We start from the raw sequence: 18,444 nt of genomic DNA on the forward strand, positions 1-18,444 counted from the left end.
CCATTTTGTGTTGTCTGGGGACATTTTACGATTAGAATATCATTCAAAGCCAGATTAGATGGGAGAGGAAAATTGCCTACTGTGAGCAAAATGATTGTAATTAGAGTATAGTATATATCGACTGATTTTAATTTTTAATTTAAAGCAATTTCCATTCATTAACCTTTTTTTGTTTTTTTTTTCTCACCCTTCCCCTTTTTGTTAGCTGACACTGCCACTGATCGACGGCTTAGGTGACATGCGTCTACATTTAGTAACAAAAAACAACGGCTCTTTGCATCTTTTGGGACGAAGATCGGTGTGAGTTTGGGAGCGCCTGGGCCTTTGTGGTTACCGGATGGAGGAATATACGGGAAACTGAGGGAGTTCAGGATTACCACTTGCCAAATTGGGCCCAATAACACATATCTTAGGAGAGATATCCGGTCGTTTCTTTTTTCACTTTTCTAACGGTATAAATTGTGATCAATATCCTTTAATTCATTTGGCCATACTTCTAATCTTTTGTTATAATACTATTATTATCATATTCAGTCTTTTAATAATACAATTCGCTCGCTTGCTAATTCATTCATTCGCTAACAAAATAATCCTTTAAAAATGTCTAACGTTACCACCATCACCGTCGAAGCTACCTACACTTCTTACACCACTTACTGTCCTTTGACTGCCACCTTCACCGTTGGTAACAAGACCATCGTCACCTCTGGTTCCGTTACTTTGCCAGAATTCGTCACTTCTGAAACCACTGTTGTTCCAATCACCTCTTCTACTGAAGCCGCCGTTGCCACCACCGCCAACGTTACCTCCGAAATCGCTTCTTCTTCCACCACCGCTTCCATCATCTCCGCCAACTCTTCCAACACCACCTACTCTGGTATGGCTGCTGGTTTCAACGGTAACTTGGCTGGTGCCGGTGTTGTCGGTATGGGTGCCGTCGTTGCTTTCTTGTTGTAAGAGCATTTATTTTTATTAACAAATTCTTCCAAAAATTTTCAGTTCTTCCACAGGTATTGCTCATGCGATAGATACCCTTGACATATCATTTTATTCTACCATGGGATTAGTTTCAATCCTTTTGCATTAATGTTTCTATTACTCATTTTTTTTCCCCAGTTCTTTTATTCCTCATTTGTTCTATTTAGCTCATCTTGATCTTCTATCAAAGATCTTGTTTTACCCAAGATAATAAATAATGGCTTGATATTATCAAAAAAAAAAAAGAAGGGAAGGGAAAGAGATTGTTGTAAGTTTTCAAAGTATTATCTTGCTATAGTGATTCAAAAAATGTCCTATTTGATTGATGTTCAATTACTATCTTACAAAAATATACAAATTTCACAGATTGACAACCCAAGTAATTGATATCCTATAGAACTAAAAAAAAAAGAAAAAAAAATACTTTTGAATTAGTACCCAAAATCGTAAACGTATATAAAGAAATCAATAATTATATATATATATTTATATAACTCATTTCAAGCTAGTAAAACGCAAATATGGCTTGACCTTCTTGAAATCACCAAACTTTTCCTTAGCAGCTTCATCACTCACGGTTGGTGGAATGATGACATCTTGGCCTGGGATCCAGTTGATTGGAGTGACAACTCCGTTATTGTCACCGGTTTGCAAAGCATCAACGACTCTCAAGACTTCGCTGGAGTTTCTGCCAACACTGGCTGGATAAGTCATGATCAATCTGATCTTTTGTTCTGGGTCAATAACAAACACCGATCTGATAGTTTGAACAACCCCATTGTTCAAGTTCTTGAAACCTTCTTCGTCGACCATATCGTAAAGGAAAGCAACTTCTCTGTCGGTGTCGGCAATGATAGGGAAGGAGAATTTGGCATTACCAGGAGTAGCGACTTCTTCAATATCTTTAACCCAGGTGTTGTGGTTGTCAATATCTTGGGCAGAAAGACCAATCAACTTGACATTTCTCTTGTCGAATTCCGGCTTCAAACCAGAAAACGCCCCCAATTCGGTGGTACAGACTGGAGTGAAGTCCTTTGGATGGGAGAACAACACGGCCCAGGAGCCTTTAATGTATTCGTGGAAGTCAATGTCCCCCTGGGTGGTGGCAGCCTTAAAGTTTGGGGCCTTACCAAAGATTCTGAGACGTGGTTGCTTGGAGAAGTCGAAAGTTTTCAACCCTCTAACTTGGACATTTCTCAAGTTGGACTTGGAAGCAGCACGGAACAATGATTGGAAAGACATTGGGAAATGGATAATGATGATTATATCAACAGATAACAATTGCAATGGATGGAACGAGAAGAAAACTAAATATGGGGAAAAGAGCAGCGTTGATATATTTGATCAGAACTCTAAACACAAGGACAATCGCGAGATTTCACATGATCTATCTGCCAAAACGACTGTCAAGTGGTGCTTGGGGGGGATAGATATACTATGTGGTTTACGATATATATATATATATCATAGTAATGTAATATAATATACAATATATATAGGATACAGCGCATAGTATATGTCGTAACAGAACAGTATCTTGCTGAAGAAGAGTATTATCGTTATATCCGGTGCGGGCGGGAGGGAAAGAGGACGCGGAGATGTCCGATACGGCAGAAAGAATCTTTTTTTTTTTTTTTTTTTCATCATCTGTCAATTATTTTGCAAGAAAAAAAAAAAAAAAAATAAAAAAATTTTCTTTTTTAGACAGATACAAGCTATCACCATCACAGTACCACGGAATATCCCAATATTTCTTCCTTCAAAGCTATCGATCACTGAGTTAGACCTCTCTCAGTTTCTACTAATTGTAAGTTGGTTCTGATTCTGACTCTGATTCTCTTCTTTTCTTTTTTTTTTTCTGGGTGACGGATTCAACAATATATTGGTGTTTTTCTTTGAAGGAAATAATATCTGGTCATGACTTTTGGAAGACTTGTTTCAACCTGATTTCTCTCTATTGTCTTTATTATTCAGGGTGATAAGTGTCTTTTACTTTCCTTTGACAGCCTTTTGAGGATCAGTGGCACCAGGAGAGCCGTAGAAGACTGTGGTTGTGTTGTTTAAATCATTTTGATACATTTTTCTTTTAATGTTGTTGTTGACCACTACTAACAGCTACCGAAAGATACCGTTACTGCCTTCCTTTTTTTTTTTTCGTTACTGTTGCTTCACCGTCTCTCACATTTTATGTTTGATTGGTGTTGACTCTTGATGTGTCAAACTTTATAGTAAAATTGAGCGTTTATAAAAAACTGTCTTTCCTCTTTAACAATTAATACCTTCCACAAACTTTTTCTTTAAATCGTGGTCTGTCCAAAATCAACTCGAATCAATGACGTTATACACCCAGAGTACTGGGCACCATTTTGCCACAAGACGAAACTCATCGTCTTCGCCTTATGCCATTCCTGCCAGACCTAGATCGAACTCCACAACCTCTCCATACAGTATTCCTGATAGAATACATGGTACCGGGGCCCCTCATTCACATTCATCGTATAATGCCAGATTCCAATACCATCCAGCAAACCCGAACCAAATACCACCTAACGGGCAAATTAGTAATAACCCATCTCAAGCCACCGCCAATGGTAAGCCTCACCCCCAGGGATCCGACAGCATTCCTCTCTTAACAAGAGAGTTTGTGGTTCGAAGAATATCTGAAGGCGAAACTGGCAGGGTGAAACAGGAATTGAAATGTGAGGCCTGTGGTAAAGGTTATAAGCATATATCATCGTTAGCAAAACATCTTTGGGAACATACTGCCGAGTGGAACTACACCAAGAAACTTTTGATATCAAAACACCAACAGGTACAACTATTGGAAGCCGCGAGTATCTTAGTTAGCATGAATGAAAATGATAAATTGAAGAAGCAGCTGGTACTGCTGAAAGGTGCCACTTCTCCGACCCTTGCAGAGGATGTACACAACAACAACAACAACAACAACAACAGTGACAATCATCGACTTGTCTCGCCTACCCCAGTTCCTATCCAGTCTCCTTCACATTACTCCTCATTGAATAGTAATCCATCGTCGTACACCGGCGGCCCAACGATTTTACCAGGGTCAAGCTTTAAGAAAAATACCGAATTCAACGATGAATTGATGTCGCCGCCAACTAACCTTCGATCGTCTTTCAACTATCATAAACCTTTGATTTCAAATTTGACTTCGCAAAATAATACCAATGGAGGTTACTTGGATGCCCCAATGAGTCGCCATGATAGGTTTTTAAGCCCAAATGCGGATCATGATTCACATAATAATAACGCCATAGAGGATGATGACGAAGATGATTCTAGAAGCAATAATAAGAGTCCCAATAGTGGAGATGAACAGAAGCAACTAGAACATGGGCATCAAGAAGAGGAAGAAGAATATGATGGCGATGAAGGTGTGTTTGGGGACTTAGAATAAAAAGGGAAACAAAAAAAAAAAAATATCCATCATAGAGAGGAGAACATTGGAAAAATTGGCAAAGCACTGGTAATTATAAAAATATTGTTGGTGCTACTAATAGTTCAAGTAATACTGATAGTCAAAAAAGACTACCAATAGTAGAGGAAAGGAAAAAGGCACTGGAAATTTTTCATTTTTGACTAATAGGGGCAAAGTCTGTATATATGCACTTGCTTGTATTTGTTTGGTGGTATTAAACAGAACAAAGGAATGGAGCGCATGGCGCTTTTCTTAACCTGTATGTGTCATTCCTGTCTTCATGATGTGCAATGATCCTAATAGAAACAAGAACAAGAACAAAAACAAAAATTAGAAGTTAAGCATAATAATTGGAAATTGAAAACAATAAAATCCAGTGCTAATCTTTTTTCCTCCAACTAAAAGTACACCAAAAAGATTTGAGGTTTGTTTCATTATCCATATGCTTTAAATGACCATCACCTTCTCATGTACCAATATTTTTGTACCTGCTTTTCTGCTTTTTTAATTTGAAGAAGAAGAAAAACAGGATCGTCTTTTTGCCAGTGCTTTTTCTTTTTCTTTGTTTGTTATTTCATCTCGTTGTGCCTTGTGGAGGATACTACACCATAGGTATTTATCGCCCCAAGTCACCACTATATGTTTCTGGTTTTGGCCAATATATAAAAACGTGATTTCTTTATTTCTTTCTCTTCTTTCGCTCTTTTCATCAAGTTTCATCTGGCTATATTTTACGATCATTTCATCTCGTCACGTATTATATATATATATATATATATATTTTCCTTTTAGAAAGTCTAGTTAATTCGATATATATTTAGGTTATTTATTATTAAAAATGCTTTTTTTATTATTTTTCTACTGTACGATGCTTTGATCGTAAATGCTTTCAAATGTCTTTGTCATAGTTTCTCTTGTTTTGGATCGTTATTTACTTTATTACTTTTTGAATCGTTAATATTAGGGTCCTTCATTTCATCTTTCTTAGCATCATTATCCTTCTTACCTTTATTCAAACTACTCCCATAACTGTACAACCCAGTCCCACAAAAAATAAACCCAATTCCCACCCAACAGAGCCAGTCCAACAGGTTCTCAAAGACAACGATACTCAACACCAAACTGGTGAATTTCCGCAATAATAACACCACTGACACCGTCAAAGAGTTAGCATGGCTGCTTAATCTATTGACCCCTCGCACACAAATGTACTGGGTTATCACATTGAGAATCAACAAATACAAAGGCATCAATGCTCGAGGGTTCAGAAAGATAACATTGCGACTGGTGCCTGTTTGGGATAAATTATCAAAAATGCTCGCCATAAACGCTTGTGATTCCCCAACCACGGATTTTCCAAGCAATAAAATGAATAATGGGAGAGAAAAGACGTGCTGGTAGAAAAGCGCCTCTTTCCAAAGATTTTTCCCCTGTTGCTTGTCAGTGATCGATTTAAAGGTTGCTTCGAGCAAGAACCCATTGATGGAAATCAACACTGACGCCAAGATTAATAGCACGATCCCCAAATTGACCCTCTCAATGGCTAGCATCACCGCCCGCTGCCACGCCCCCAGAAGGAAAAATTCGGAAATTGCCGTGAATGATAACAGCCTTTTGTAATCCATGTTCGACAACCCACTAAGGCTTTTCAGATCAATTTTCATAGAGGAGTTCCCAATGGTGGTCAAAAGCAATCCTAAGGTCAAACACCCACCACTGAAAACCTGGTACTGGTTATACTTCTTCTTCATGAACACTCTCCCAATGAACATGGTAAAGATGGTTCCTGAGGATCGGAAAATAACATGGATTGGCATCGAGACATTCAAATTCAATACGTAATTGTTCAAGATCGATGTGATAAAGAAGAATCCCACGTGTATTAGCCATCGCCGTAGCGCCACTTGGCGAGGCTTCAATTGAGGTTTCCAACCATCGACAAGCTCCAAGTTCAAGCATCCTCCCACTGCCGAGATGAATATGAATTGGACAAGTGTGACAAAGTTGGTGATCTTCGGAGTATCTTTCAACAATTTCTCAATGGTAAAAACATTGGAGCAACAACCTCCAAAAATTGATCCAAGAGCAGGAAGCCAGAGTGATAATACCATGCTAGATGATGATAAAGCAACTTCTTCCCCCATTTCTGACAGGTTCTTTCTTTTCTTTTCTTTTTTTTTTTTTATTTTCCTCCCCTCAGTTCTTATTAGTTTCCTCTTTCAATAGTATTAGCAGAAATAGACTCTATTCTTGGGAAATAAAGGAGTAATGAGCACCAATATAAGTGACAATTAATGTGTTCAAAAACGTGGATCTTTCAAAGAAAAATGATTGAAAAATATGCACCAGGGCACGAAATTTCAAAACAAAACAAAAGGTGTCGATTGACTACGCATAAAAGTCATGAGAATTAAGAATTATTATTTATGATGATATATTATAAACGTTGTATAATACGTTAAATGCTAAGGAATGCTAAAACAAGACTGTCCAAAAGAACATGCAGAAAGGAAAAAAAAAAGCGGAAAAACAAATGAAAACTAGTAAACAAAAACATCAGGTAAATGGGAATGGGTTCCTTCATGAGGCATTGGAGCCGCTTGTAGCGTAAGCACCAGTATCCTTGATCAACAAGTTTTGGATGACTTCCAAAGCACTCAATTCTTCACCCAAACCATAAAGTCCATCCCAACCATCTTTGGACCAGTCCAAACCACAAGTAACGTTGTCTGATCCTCCAGAACAACTGGCGGCAGCAGCTTTAGCAGAGGATTCAAGGAGCCCAGAGATTCTGTCGTATAATGAAGGGACTAAAATGCTGGTAGTGGCCAAACTCCTAGCATAGATTGCTCTGAAGGAACGTTGGTCATTGTTGCAAGTGATATAAGTGGAGTTTATTTGGCATTGGGATTCGTACAAAATGCCATCATCGGTGAAGAACAAATCGATGGAGGAGTTCAAGAGCTTTTCCACTCTGTTGTACCAAGTAGCTTCTTGGGTCTGGTTGTAAAAATAGGCAGCTCCCATCATGAAAACCCCATAATTGTACGACCAAAACTCGTCACTGGTGTCTTGACAGTTGGCAGAAATATCCCCACCATCGTACACGGTGATGTCGGTACTATTTTCCACGACAAATCCAATATCAGCAGCCCAACTCCAAATGAAATCGGCAATGTACAAATATTTGGTATCGTTGTAGTATCTGGCCAATCTGGTGGCAAGGGTGAACATGGCACCGTTGGAAATACTGTTCTTGTAACTGTAACCATTGTTATTGTTAGGGAAGATTTGCCATCTGATCCCACCTTGACAAGTATCATCCCAACGGCTAAACATATCTTTGAAAATGTTGACGCCTACTTGGGCCCAGCTGACGTTGCTAGGAGAAGGGAAGCCTTTTTCGGCAGCACTCATGATGGTCAACGCCCAAACACCTTGATCGTCGTTACCTTCGGAGGTACTGAAGTTGGCCACCATCATATCATTGTTGGAACCCAATTGGGTAGTGATCCCTTCATGGATTATTGATTCTAATGTGGAGTTACCAGGGCACAAATAATTGAAATCCACTAAAGATCCAAACGCTTCACCGCTTTGCCACCAATAGTAAGGTTCGGAGAACATCCCCACGGTTCCTCCATACTTCAAACCTTCATAGTAGTTAAGGATACCATCAACGATTTTCTGGGAATCGTTACAAATAGATGCCGAGGAATCGATCTGGAGATCGAGGGCGTTGGTCCCCAACACCGAGAACAATAGAGGTAGTAAGGTTAGCAACATGGGGTAAAAGATCTGTGTATAGACAAATTATGTTTTTTTTTGTTTGTTGAGCTAAAGAATGTATACGAGATTGTACGACCAAGATTATTCCAACAATAGTGGAGATGTGTATACAGGATGTTGTGGATCTTTATATGTTGGCGGCGGTGGCTAGTTTATTTGGGTATTTTTTGACGGTGTCTTAGATTTGTTGATCCCGTCTACGATCGAATAACAAAATAGAAGATATTTATAGAAAAGTTGTGGTTATGTATATATATTTATAGAGAATTCCTTAAGATAAATAATAATATATATACAAAATCAAGGGATGTTACCTGTAATAAATAAAAATAGAACCTCTGTTTTTGTTTAAGTAACTGTTTTTGTACAATTTCAGGGGAGTTACTTTCTTTTTTTTTTTCTTTTTAATTATGAGTATAACAATAAGTTAACTCATTTCCAAAGAAGGCCGAAGATCATCAACAGTATTGTCAGCAGTGATCCATATTATATAACTGTATAACTTTATATATATGAGATAGCTTTGGGCCACGACAAACCATAACATAATATGCGGCGTTTCCGTGTATAACCGATGAGGGCGGGGATTGTTCCATTGTGGTGGTATATACCTGTATCTCACATAGATAACGAGTTATTAGTCATCTTGAGGTGGCATTTGTGTGACAATATATCTATCTATATCTACAATATCACTGTTGTTGTGTGGAATCTATATTGTTGATTCTACTCTGTCACCGCCATACATCCTCATAATTTAATCAAAGATTTCTCTCCTATTTTTTTTTTTTGTATGACATAATGTAGTGTGGTTTTACGCCCCCCCTTTGATAACAAGCAAACACATCATTCCTCCCCGATCCGGAAATAGCACATTCCCATAACGCCAAAAAAAATTTGTCCTGTATATATATATATCTATATGATAATAATATCTTGTAATAATATAAATAAACTTTGTGGTCTTGTTTTTTATCTTCTTTTCTTTCACTATTATACTACCACTGCTTTCCTGTCACCCTCCACCTTTTGCCTAACAACAATGTACCAAAGCTACGACTCATCCTTCCAAGAATATTGCTCGTTCTGTGAACAGCGACTTGCCAATGGTGACAGCATTTACTGCTCCAAAGATTGCCAATTAAAAGACCTATATGTAAACACCAACACTGCCAGCAGAAGGGCCTCGGCCAACTTTGTCCAGTTTGGCACCTACTATGATCCGTTGTCTCTGAACAGCGCTATTCCATCACCATCATCATCATCTTCTTCTTCTTCTACCACCAGCCCATTGTCGTCGGCATCGTATCATGATTACTCCCTCAGTGCTATCAACGATGCCAACTCCCCAACTTCTTTGAGAACCGCTAATAATACCATGTCTCCATTATCTTTTCCTTCGGCTGCTTTACAGTATTACAATGAATCAACGCTCAAAAGCTCTTCCAAAGAAAACAAAGATCATAAAAAGCGCCATGTCACTACAAAACCAAACGTTGGTATGAATGGGGAATCTGCTGCTTACTGGAAAAGTATTCAACAAAGTAGAAACAGTTTCCGTTGACCGTACAAGAAAAAAAAAAAAAGAATCTCCATATTTACCTGGTTAACAAATAAAAATATACAAAAATTAGCAGTGCAAAATTGAGCGATGTTCGTTCATATATATCCATATACAAAGGGATATGCGATCAGTTTTCTCTGCAATTACATGACAATAACGATACGATTTTTCTATTCTTTTTCTTTACATTTTTTTTTTAATTCTTTCTGTTTGTTTACTTATTTATTATCATCTATGTATTTATTTATAGGTATGTTCTATATCATCAATAAAAAACGCTGTTCAGTTTTCGATTACCATTCATTAATAATCAGAGCAAAGTTGCTGATCGGCAATTGATAGGGCACGTTTTGGATCTCCTCGGACGTCAAAAAAAAAATTTTTTTTTTGTAATTTGGGGTAAAAGAAAATTTTTTCTCGGGATATCCGATCCGTGCTTATCGGATAGAATAGGGTACCAGCAATGAAAAAACTGGCACACAACTTCTCTTGATGTTTGATTTTATTAATAATTGATGGATTTATGGATGTATGTATGGACTTAGTTGTTTTTCATTCTGAGTTATTTGTTTCTATTCCGAGTTATCCCAAAGTGTGTTCGTGTTATCTATTTACTTGGCTAGAATAATCGTGGATCGTAGCTCTCGCTGAGTCCTTCCTCGGACAACCCATCTTTGACAGCACGCGGTGTGTCAAAACAAATAAATCACGAGAGGGATGGATTGGTACATCGCCCTTACTTCCACATGATGGCAAAACAGACAATAGTAGCAGTGATGATTATGATGGTTATAATAACAACAATTAATACTCAATGATAATTATTACATTATGAACAACAATTCCAACAGTTTGATGATAACGATAAGCAACTGGGTTAGCAAAGATATTCATGTAACGGCAACTCACGTGATTAGCATTAGCAGCATCACCGAGATAAGAGGACGACGATCTTTGTCTCTGATCGAAATGAGGTTGTTTGACCAAATGTGTGATTTTTACTGTCTCTAAGTTTGTAGATCAGAAACCTTTGTGAGTATTATTAATTCGATTACAAAGTATGCCTATAAATCAAAGGCAAGGATAAGGTATTGGTGTTGGTGTTATCACTACTACTGCTACTACTACTACTACTACTACTACTACTACTACTACTACTACTACTACTACTACTACTACTACTACTACTACTACTACTACTACTACTACTACTACTACTGCTACTACTGCTTCTGCTACTGCTACTACTACTTGACCCATCATGTTAGGGCAAAAATCCCGGAAACACAGAATGTAATTTACTAGACCAGATATCTGTCTTCAGTAGTATTTGATATCGCTATGTCGTACCATTTGTATAGTTAACATTATTCCGGTATAGTGCCTTGGCCATCTTTCATTACTATTTTCCTTGTAACTCATTTCTTTGTTGTTCCTCGTAGCACTAACGGCAACAGTCGGCGCTTAACTTTGTCCGGGATATTTATTCATTCAACAGTCGGCTCTTAAGTTTCTCTGGATGCTCACAAATAATTTTAGTTTACATCAACCTTTTTGAATATCAAAGTTTCCATGGATTGTAAATCATTTATATATGTATATATAATAATATTGGGTATAACAGATTAATAATAAAAAAAAAAAAAAATGAAAATCGCAGTCGATCAGACCAAGAACCAATGATTTATCTGTGAGAAAGAACAAAAAAAAACCATTGATACGTTTTTTGAAAGCAAAATAAGAGGAAAAAAAAGTACACTAGAAGAAATAGAAAGAAAGGGTGGTGGCAATAATAGCAATCAATGATTACCAGTGAAGAAAGAACAGAAATGAAAGATTTTTTTTAGTAAACATGAAACAAAGTTCACATTTTTTTTTCATACCTTAAAAGGGTATTAGAATAATAAAACAAGTGAGAAAAAGAAGGCCAAAATGGAAGCAGAGATTCCACTAGCTCTGGAAGCAGAGCCTTGGTAAGCTTCAATGGAAGCAGTCTCACTTGGAGAAGAGGAAGAAGAAGAGGCAGATTGTTGAACAATAATTGGAGTTGATTGAGATGAAGAGGATGAACTGCTGGAAGAAGCTTGTTGAGCAACACTTGGAGCAGCACCAGAGCTAGATTCAGATGGAGAAGAAGAAGAAGAAGAAGAGTCAGAGGAAGAACCAGAGGAAGAACCAGAGGAAGAACCAGAGGAAGAACCAGAGCTAGATTCAGATGGAGAAGAAGAGGAGGAGCCAGAGGAAGCACCAGAAGAGGAGCCAGAAGAGGAGCCAGAGTTAGATGGGGATGAAGAGGAAGAACCAGAAGAAGAACCAGAAGAAGAACCAGAGCTAGATTCAGATGGAGAAGAAGAGGAGGAGCCAGAGCTAGATGGAGTAGAAGTAGCAGCTGCTTTAGTGCTGGTAACAATAGTGCATCCGTGGACACTACAAGAAGTGATGGTTTCAATTTCAGTAGTGTAATCATTAACAATGTCAACGGAAGTGCTCATTGGAGAACCAGTCAAGGTGGAAGCAGAAGCACTCAAGGTAGAAGCAGAAGAAGCAGAAGCAGTGTTATTACCGTAGTAACCAGTTGGGGTTGAAACTTCAGTGGCTTCTGGAGTCAAGATTTCAACAGTACCGGTACCAGAAGCTGGGTTGGCTGGGGAGATGGTGGAAGTAGAAACGTAAGATCCAGTCCATGGGAGGGTGGTAGTGACAGTGGCGCCAGGAGTGAAGATTTCGTCAGAAATAGTGGCATTGACACTGTTACCGGTTGGATAAACAGTAGTTTCACTAGCAGTAAGACCGGTCCAGTAAGAGGTGATGGTGGTGCTCTTGTCTGGGATGGCAATAATAATAGTGGCAACGTCATTGGTACCAGTTGGGTATTCGGTGGTGACAATGGAAGAGTAGGTTTCAGTCCAACCTTCAGTGGTGGTAGTAGACAAGTCTGGAATGAATTCACTAACAGTGATGACAGAATCGTTACCGGATGGGTAGTATGTGGTCAAATAGGTAGTGGTTTCGGTCCAGTGGGTCTTAATGGTTGTGGTTAAATCTGGGATGAATTCAGAAACAGTGATCACAGTGTTAGAACCAGTTGGGTAGATGGTGGTGTAAGAAGTGGTTTCACCGGTGTATTGCACAGGAACGGTGGTAGTAACATCAGGAATGAATTCAGAAACAGTGATCACAGTGTGGTTACCAGCACCATCTGGGTACACAGTAGTGAGGGAAATGGTTTCACCAGTGAAGTGAGTGATGGTGGTAGTAGTGGTATCTGGGATGAATTCAGAAACAGTGATGTAAGTACCAGAGCTGGTTGGGTTGGTGGTGGTGTAAGAAGTGTTAGCACCAGTGTAGTGGGTGGTGTAGGTGGTAGTAGCATCTGGGATGAATTCAGAAACAGTGATCACAGTGTGGTTACCGGCGCCATCTGGATAAACAGTAGTACGAGAAATTGTTTCACCAGTGTAATGAGTGATGGTGGTGGTAGTGGTATCTGGAATGAATTCAGAAACGGTAATGTAAGTACCAGTACTGGTTGGGTTGGTGGTGGTGTAAGAAGTGTTAGCACCAGTGTAGTGGGTGGTGTAGGTGGTAGTAGCATCTGGGATGAATTCAGAAACAGTGATAACAGTGTGGTTACCGGCGCCATCTGGATAAACAGTAGTACGAGAAATGGTTTCACCGGTGTAATGAGTGATGGTGGTGGTAGTGGTATCTGGGATGTATTCAGAGACAGTGATATCAGTACCAGTACCAGTTGGGTTAGTAGTAGTGTAGGAGGTGGTTTCACCAGTGTAGTGGGTGGTGTAACTAGTAGTTCCATCTGGAATGAATTCAGAAACAGTAATAACGGTGTTAGAACCGGTTGGGTAAATGGTGGTAAGAGAAACAGTTTCACCAGTGTAGTGAGTAATGGTGGTTGTAGTGATATCTGGAATATATTCAGAAACAGTAATCACAGAGTTGTCACCAGTTGGGTAGTAGGTAGTGAAGGAAACAGTTTCACCAGTGTAGTGAGTTGGGATGGTGGTGGTGATATCTGGGATGAATTCACTAACAGTGATAACAGTGTTAGCACCAGTTGGGTAGATGGTAGTGTAGGAAGTGGTTTCACCAGTGTAGTGGACAGAAGTAGTAGTGGTAACATCTGGAATGAACTCAGAAACAGTGATAACAGTGTTGGTACCAGAACCATCTGGGTACACAGTAGTGAGGGAAACGGTTTCACCAGTAAAGTGGGTGATGGTAGTAGTAGTAGTATCTGGGATGTATTCAGAGACAGTGATATCAGTACCAGTACCAGTTGGGTTAGTAGTAGTGTAGGAGGTGGTTTCACCAGTGTAGTGGGTGGTGTAACTAGTAGTTCCATCTGGAATGAACTCGCTAACAGTAACAATGGTATTGTCGCCAGTTGGCCAAATAGTGGTGTACGAAGTGGTCTTACCAGTGTAATGGGTGGTGGTGGTGGTGGTGGTATCTGGAATATCAACAACCACGGTGTTAGTACCAGCTGGAGAGCCTGCAGTCTCAGTGGTAACGGTGGAAGTGTAAGTATTGGTCCAGTGTTCGGTTGTTGTAGTTGATCTGTGGTATGGAGTTTCAACAATGACGGTAACGTCGCTGGTGATATCGGCTGGGGTGGTGGTGGTGGTAGAAGTGCCAGTACCGGTCCATTCGGTGGTGACAGTGGTAGTGGCTTCAGGAGTTTCGATCACAACTTCAATTGGAGAACTTGGGTTGGACATGGTAGTGGTGTAAGTGGAGGTGTAAGAACCAGTCCAAACAGAAGTGGTGGTAGTAGTGGTAGCTGGAGCAACCGGGTAGATGGTAGTACATGTTGAGTCCTCTTCATCGAACTGGTAAACAGAATCACCAAAAGTGGTAACATTGGTACCATCTGGATAAGTGACAACCAAATCCAAGTTAGCATAATGGACCATGTTAACGTAGTCGATTCTGGTTGGGTAATAGTAACCACTTTCAAGATAAGTTTGTCTTGAGGCGTCGTAATCAAGACCATCATTAGCAATAGAACCAGTAGTATAAATGACAGCATCACTGAAATTGGCATGAGTAGAAAGAGTGGTGCTTGCACAACAATCAAAAGCGGCATTGGAAGCGAAATACAAAACAACAGCATCATCAGTGGTCTTGAAGTCGAAGTTATAGTAACCTGTTTGCTCAGCGTAGAAATAACCAGTAAGAATCAAAGTGAAGTTGGAAACGGTAAGATTGTCACCGTAGATATCACCCCAAACGATACCTGATTCAATAGCTGGGAAAAGAATATCAATATCTTTGACATTGTTGGCAGTAGCAACCAATTGACCATATTCAGAATACTCATACTCCACGAAGTCTTGATCGTATCCTATACCATTGGTATAGTTGTAGAATCTCGCGTAGAAACCTTCACCGGTATAATCAGTACTCACATAACAACCCATACTATCATGGATAGCACCTCTGTTGCCTGGAGCACCATCTTGGGCGTTGGCAAGATATGAAAATGACTGTAAGAGTGTCACAGAGGACAAAAGAGTACTAAACCACATGCTAACTCTTTTATTGAAAAAGCAAAGTATTGATCTATTGTTAGTGATATAATGAATTATTGTTCAATTATCATGTAAAAGACGTGGCTCGACAAGCTGATATATATAGTGATTTCAGAATTTCATTTCGCAACCATTTTAACCATCTTCCTATTGAAAATAAAGTTTAGTGCAGTAAAAAATAAAAAGGAATCTTTACATTGATATGTGCCAAGCTCCCCATAGCTTGAATGCTTCTCTTTCTGTCCATGTTAAGTTTGGAGGCTAATCCTTTTGGTCAAAATCCATATGCATGGACGGTTTAGTGTACGCAAGCGAAATAGAGACGGCACCTGCACGCATTTAATTAATTCTTTCTTTTTTTTCTGTACACAAATTATGAAGAATGGTAAGTTTTGTGGTGCATCGTATGGTTATTTAAAAAAAAAATCATTTAATTCCCGTTAGCCAATATACAAGGCAGGTTTTTTTTAGGAAACCAAGACTATCACAAAAAGTGGATAATTAACCCCGACACATCGAGATGTCACTGTTTATTCCAAAATTTCTGGGAAAAGTTTTATTTATAGCTCCGGCGGGATTTCAACGGCTCAATAAGAACACCATGCCAACAAACAATAATTGGGACTATTCATTTTACAGCTATAACGTTTTTGGTGATGTGCTCCCCCTTTTTTGATGCCTTGAGTTGCCTTTTCAACAAGCATCATATCGTTTAGTGCATATGCAGATTGTGTAAATTTCATAATTTGGAAGAAATATCTTCCTTAAACAATGGAATATTACTATTATGGATATAGACAGTATTTTTGAAATGATGTGTGCAAATCTATTAAATAACTCATTATTAAAGAGTCTCGATTTTTGGAAAGATAACATTTGGGGAAAAGGCTTGATCACACCGCTCGGCAATAAGACTGCACATTATAATATCTCGGACGAGCCGGGGATCTTCTCTCTTCTTGTGACAGAACACTTTTAAACCCTATCATTCAAACAGCATCACAAGCATTTCTTTCGTATATTTTATTTAAATTAATTATATGACATGTGGCCTAGAATATCCTTATCAATAGGATATTGTTGGAAAAATTATTGTTGTGTATAAAATGTGAATTTATTGATAGATGATTTTTTTGGATCGCACATGAGCGATTCAACATTGCATATCGCAATTTCACATGGCTATTCCCAAAGACTGTTGCAACTGTATGCTGAGACTGGTAATAATATCTACAGTATTCCTATAGTATGTAATTTTAACATAGGTTAATCACTAGCAACTCACAGCTCGAAGACTTCCGCTAATTTTATAGCTAATTATGATTATTACTCACTGCTATTGGAGACAATCATGGATCCTAAAACTAACTATTATCAACTCCAAAAAAAAAACTGCTTTCAGTAAAGAGATAGCACCATATAAGTGAGAAGTGGTGAAAGAAACAGCTTCAATGGTGAAGTCAGTGATTGTAGTGGTATTAGCGTCTGGAATGAATTCAGAAACAGTGATGTAAGTACCAGTACCAGTTAGGTCAGTTGTGGTATATGAGGTGTTAGCACGAGTGTAATGAGTGATGTAGATAGTATTCCGGTATTGAAACCATTTAGTAAACTTTCACATTAAATTTCAAGTCTTACTATTTAGACCGTTCTGTATTCTCTTTCCATTTTGATTCGATATTCTCATGGAAGACCTCCTGTTGTGTAAATATTTCCATGCAGTATTTTAGCGTTTCAAGGTGCATGCATTAGAGCTGTTTAGGCGAAAATCTTTTGGAGGGAATTTTTCTGGTTGTTTTTTTTCTCCTTTATTTTACATTATTTGTCACACAAATCAGTAGCGATAAAAAAAAAAAAGAAATTCAGTAACTGCTATTATTTTGGCCGCAATATGTGTTTTCTTGCTTAATAGAGCTAATCTTCTTTTCCAACATACCGAGTCTTTTCTTGAAATCCGGTTTTACGTCCTGCGCTTCAGACAAGCGCACGGATGATAAGAGTCATTGCATGCCTCCGCATAACTTGTGCAAAAAGAAGCATAACCTGATTTTTTGGAGAAAGACAACAAACAATATTTTATTTCCAATGAATATTCTCAAAAAAAAAAAACGTATGGTATATTACTGAACTTATTTCATGGATAGAGTGAATTATAGATGGGAACAACCTCCTAGAAACGATAGGAATAATTGTGACGAAAGGTGAATCAATAATACAATATCCGTGAAAATGTGTAAGATGCACACACAACAAAAATAAAAAAAAAGAAAAGAAAACTGACCATGCCAACGTCCTGAGACCTCTTTAAACATCAAGACAGGAGAAATTGGCAAGTTCATTACGATAACCATGAGCATATTCTTTTTCACGTTTATGGTAGTGTAGAGGACTCACCTTTGATATACCAAAATTCTAATTATTCTGTAGTTCATGATACCATACCGCAATAATTCATTGATAAGAAAAAGAAAGGAAAAAATATATCAATATCTCGTAAGAACTAATGAAAAATAGCATATCGAAAAATGCAGAAAAATAGCATATCGAAAAATGCAGAAAATTGTTATCGTTAGTTGGTGGAACTTGCCCAATTTGTCAACCGTCTAATAGCGTAGGTTTATTGGAATTTTCCCCATTTCATAGAAGCTTGCTACACAGTGGGAAGAGTAGCAGAGAAAATTTGGGTATTTACATAACTAATACTAATATCCGTATTAAAAATACTTGATTTTAGTAAGCGTGGTATTTTGAACTGCACCCCTATCCCAAACTCACTACAATTCTACCAAGAAATACAAACACAAACTGTTAACTTTTTGATTTCCATTTAGAGGATTAGCATATCCATATAATAAATGATGTGTGCATTGATTTCTTTGCTGGGAAAGTTAATGGAATACAAGCAACAGGGAGAGGCTTGAGGTGATGAAAAGTTGGCTCTGCAGAAACTTTTCGTAAATAGAAAACATCCAGCAACAAAAAGAAAGAAAAAAAAAGGGGGGAGGGGGGGGGGGGGGCATAAAATAACGAGATATTTTATTTTGGACTACCTTTTCAGGTGTGTTTTGCAACGCTTTAAGAATTGGGAATCCCGACTTGCATGCCATGTTATTTGATTT

At 38.4% G+C, this 18,444-nt stretch overlaps 7 protein-coding genes across 7 annotated transcripts; 2 read left to right on the forward strand and 5 right to left on the reverse strand. All coding sequences in view use genetic code 12, as the record gives it.

The window, feature by feature from the left end:
- Positions 1-594: 594 nt before the first annotated feature.
- Positions 595-963, reverse strand: DASC09_053600 (uncharacterized protein; the record flags this gene model as incomplete). Its single annotated transcript, XM_064998959.1, has 1 exon — positions 595-963. The coding sequence occupies one exon, from the start codon at positions 961-963 to the stop codon at positions 595-597; it is 369 nt and encodes a 122-aa protein (XP_064855031.1).
- A 510-nt stretch (positions 964-1,473) lies between these two features.
- On the reverse strand, positions 1,474-2,220 carry DASC09_053610 (peroxiredoxin; the record flags this gene model as incomplete). The annotated part of the gene is made up of 1 exon (XM_064998960.1): positions 1,474-2,220. The coding sequence occupies one exon, from the start codon at positions 2,218-2,220 to the stop codon at positions 1,474-1,476; it is 747 nt and encodes a 248-aa protein (XP_064855032.1).
- Positions 2,221-3,310: 1,090 nt separating this feature from the next.
- On the forward strand, positions 3,311-4,399 carry DASC09_053620 (uncharacterized protein; the record flags this gene model as incomplete). The annotated part of the gene is made up of 1 exon (XM_064998961.1): positions 3,311-4,399. One exon carries the CDS (start codon positions 3,311-3,313, stop codon positions 4,397-4,399), a length of 1,089 nt encoding a protein of 362 aa, XP_064855033.1.
- A 923-nt stretch (positions 4,400-5,322) lies between these two features.
- YEA4 (Yea4p) lies at positions 5,323-6,564 on the reverse strand (the record flags this gene model as incomplete). Its single annotated transcript, XM_064998962.1, has 1 exon — positions 5,323-6,564. The coding sequence occupies one exon, from the start codon at positions 6,562-6,564 to the stop codon at positions 5,323-5,325; it is 1,242 nt and encodes a 413-aa protein (XP_064855034.1).
- Positions 6,565-7,000: 436 nt separating this feature from the next.
- Positions 7,001-8,206, reverse strand: DASC09_053640 (glycoside hydrolase family 76 protein; the record flags this gene model as incomplete). Its single annotated transcript, XM_064998963.1, has 1 exon — positions 7,001-8,206. The coding sequence occupies one exon, from the start codon at positions 8,204-8,206 to the stop codon at positions 7,001-7,003; it is 1,206 nt and encodes a 401-aa protein (XP_064855035.1).
- Positions 8,207-9,251: 1,045 nt separating this feature from the next.
- Positions 9,252-9,773, forward strand: DASC09_053650 (uncharacterized protein; the record flags this gene model as incomplete). The annotated part of the gene is made up of 1 exon (XM_064998964.1): positions 9,252-9,773. One exon carries the CDS (start codon positions 9,252-9,254, stop codon positions 9,771-9,773), a length of 522 nt encoding a protein of 173 aa, XP_064855036.1.
- A 1,895-nt stretch (positions 9,774-11,668) lies between these two features.
- DASC09_053660 (uncharacterized protein) lies at positions 11,669-15,322 on the reverse strand (the record flags this gene model as incomplete). The annotated part of the gene is made up of 2 exons (XM_064998965.1): positions 11,669-12,162; positions 14,662-15,322. The coding sequence occupies 2 exons, from the start codon at positions 15,320-15,322 to the stop codon at positions 11,669-11,671; spliced, it is 1,155 nt and encodes a 384-aa protein (XP_064855037.1).
- Between the last annotated feature and the right edge of the window lie 3,122 nt (positions 15,323-18,444).

This window comes from Saccharomycopsis crataegensis, assembly GCF_037102585.1.
Source record: "Saccharomycopsis crataegensis DNA, jcf7180000000087, whole genome shotgun sequence".
In the NCBI taxonomy this organism is placed as follows: domain Eukaryota; kingdom Fungi; phylum Ascomycota; class Saccharomycetes; order Ascoideales; family Saccharomycopsidaceae; genus Saccharomycopsis; species Saccharomycopsis crataegensis.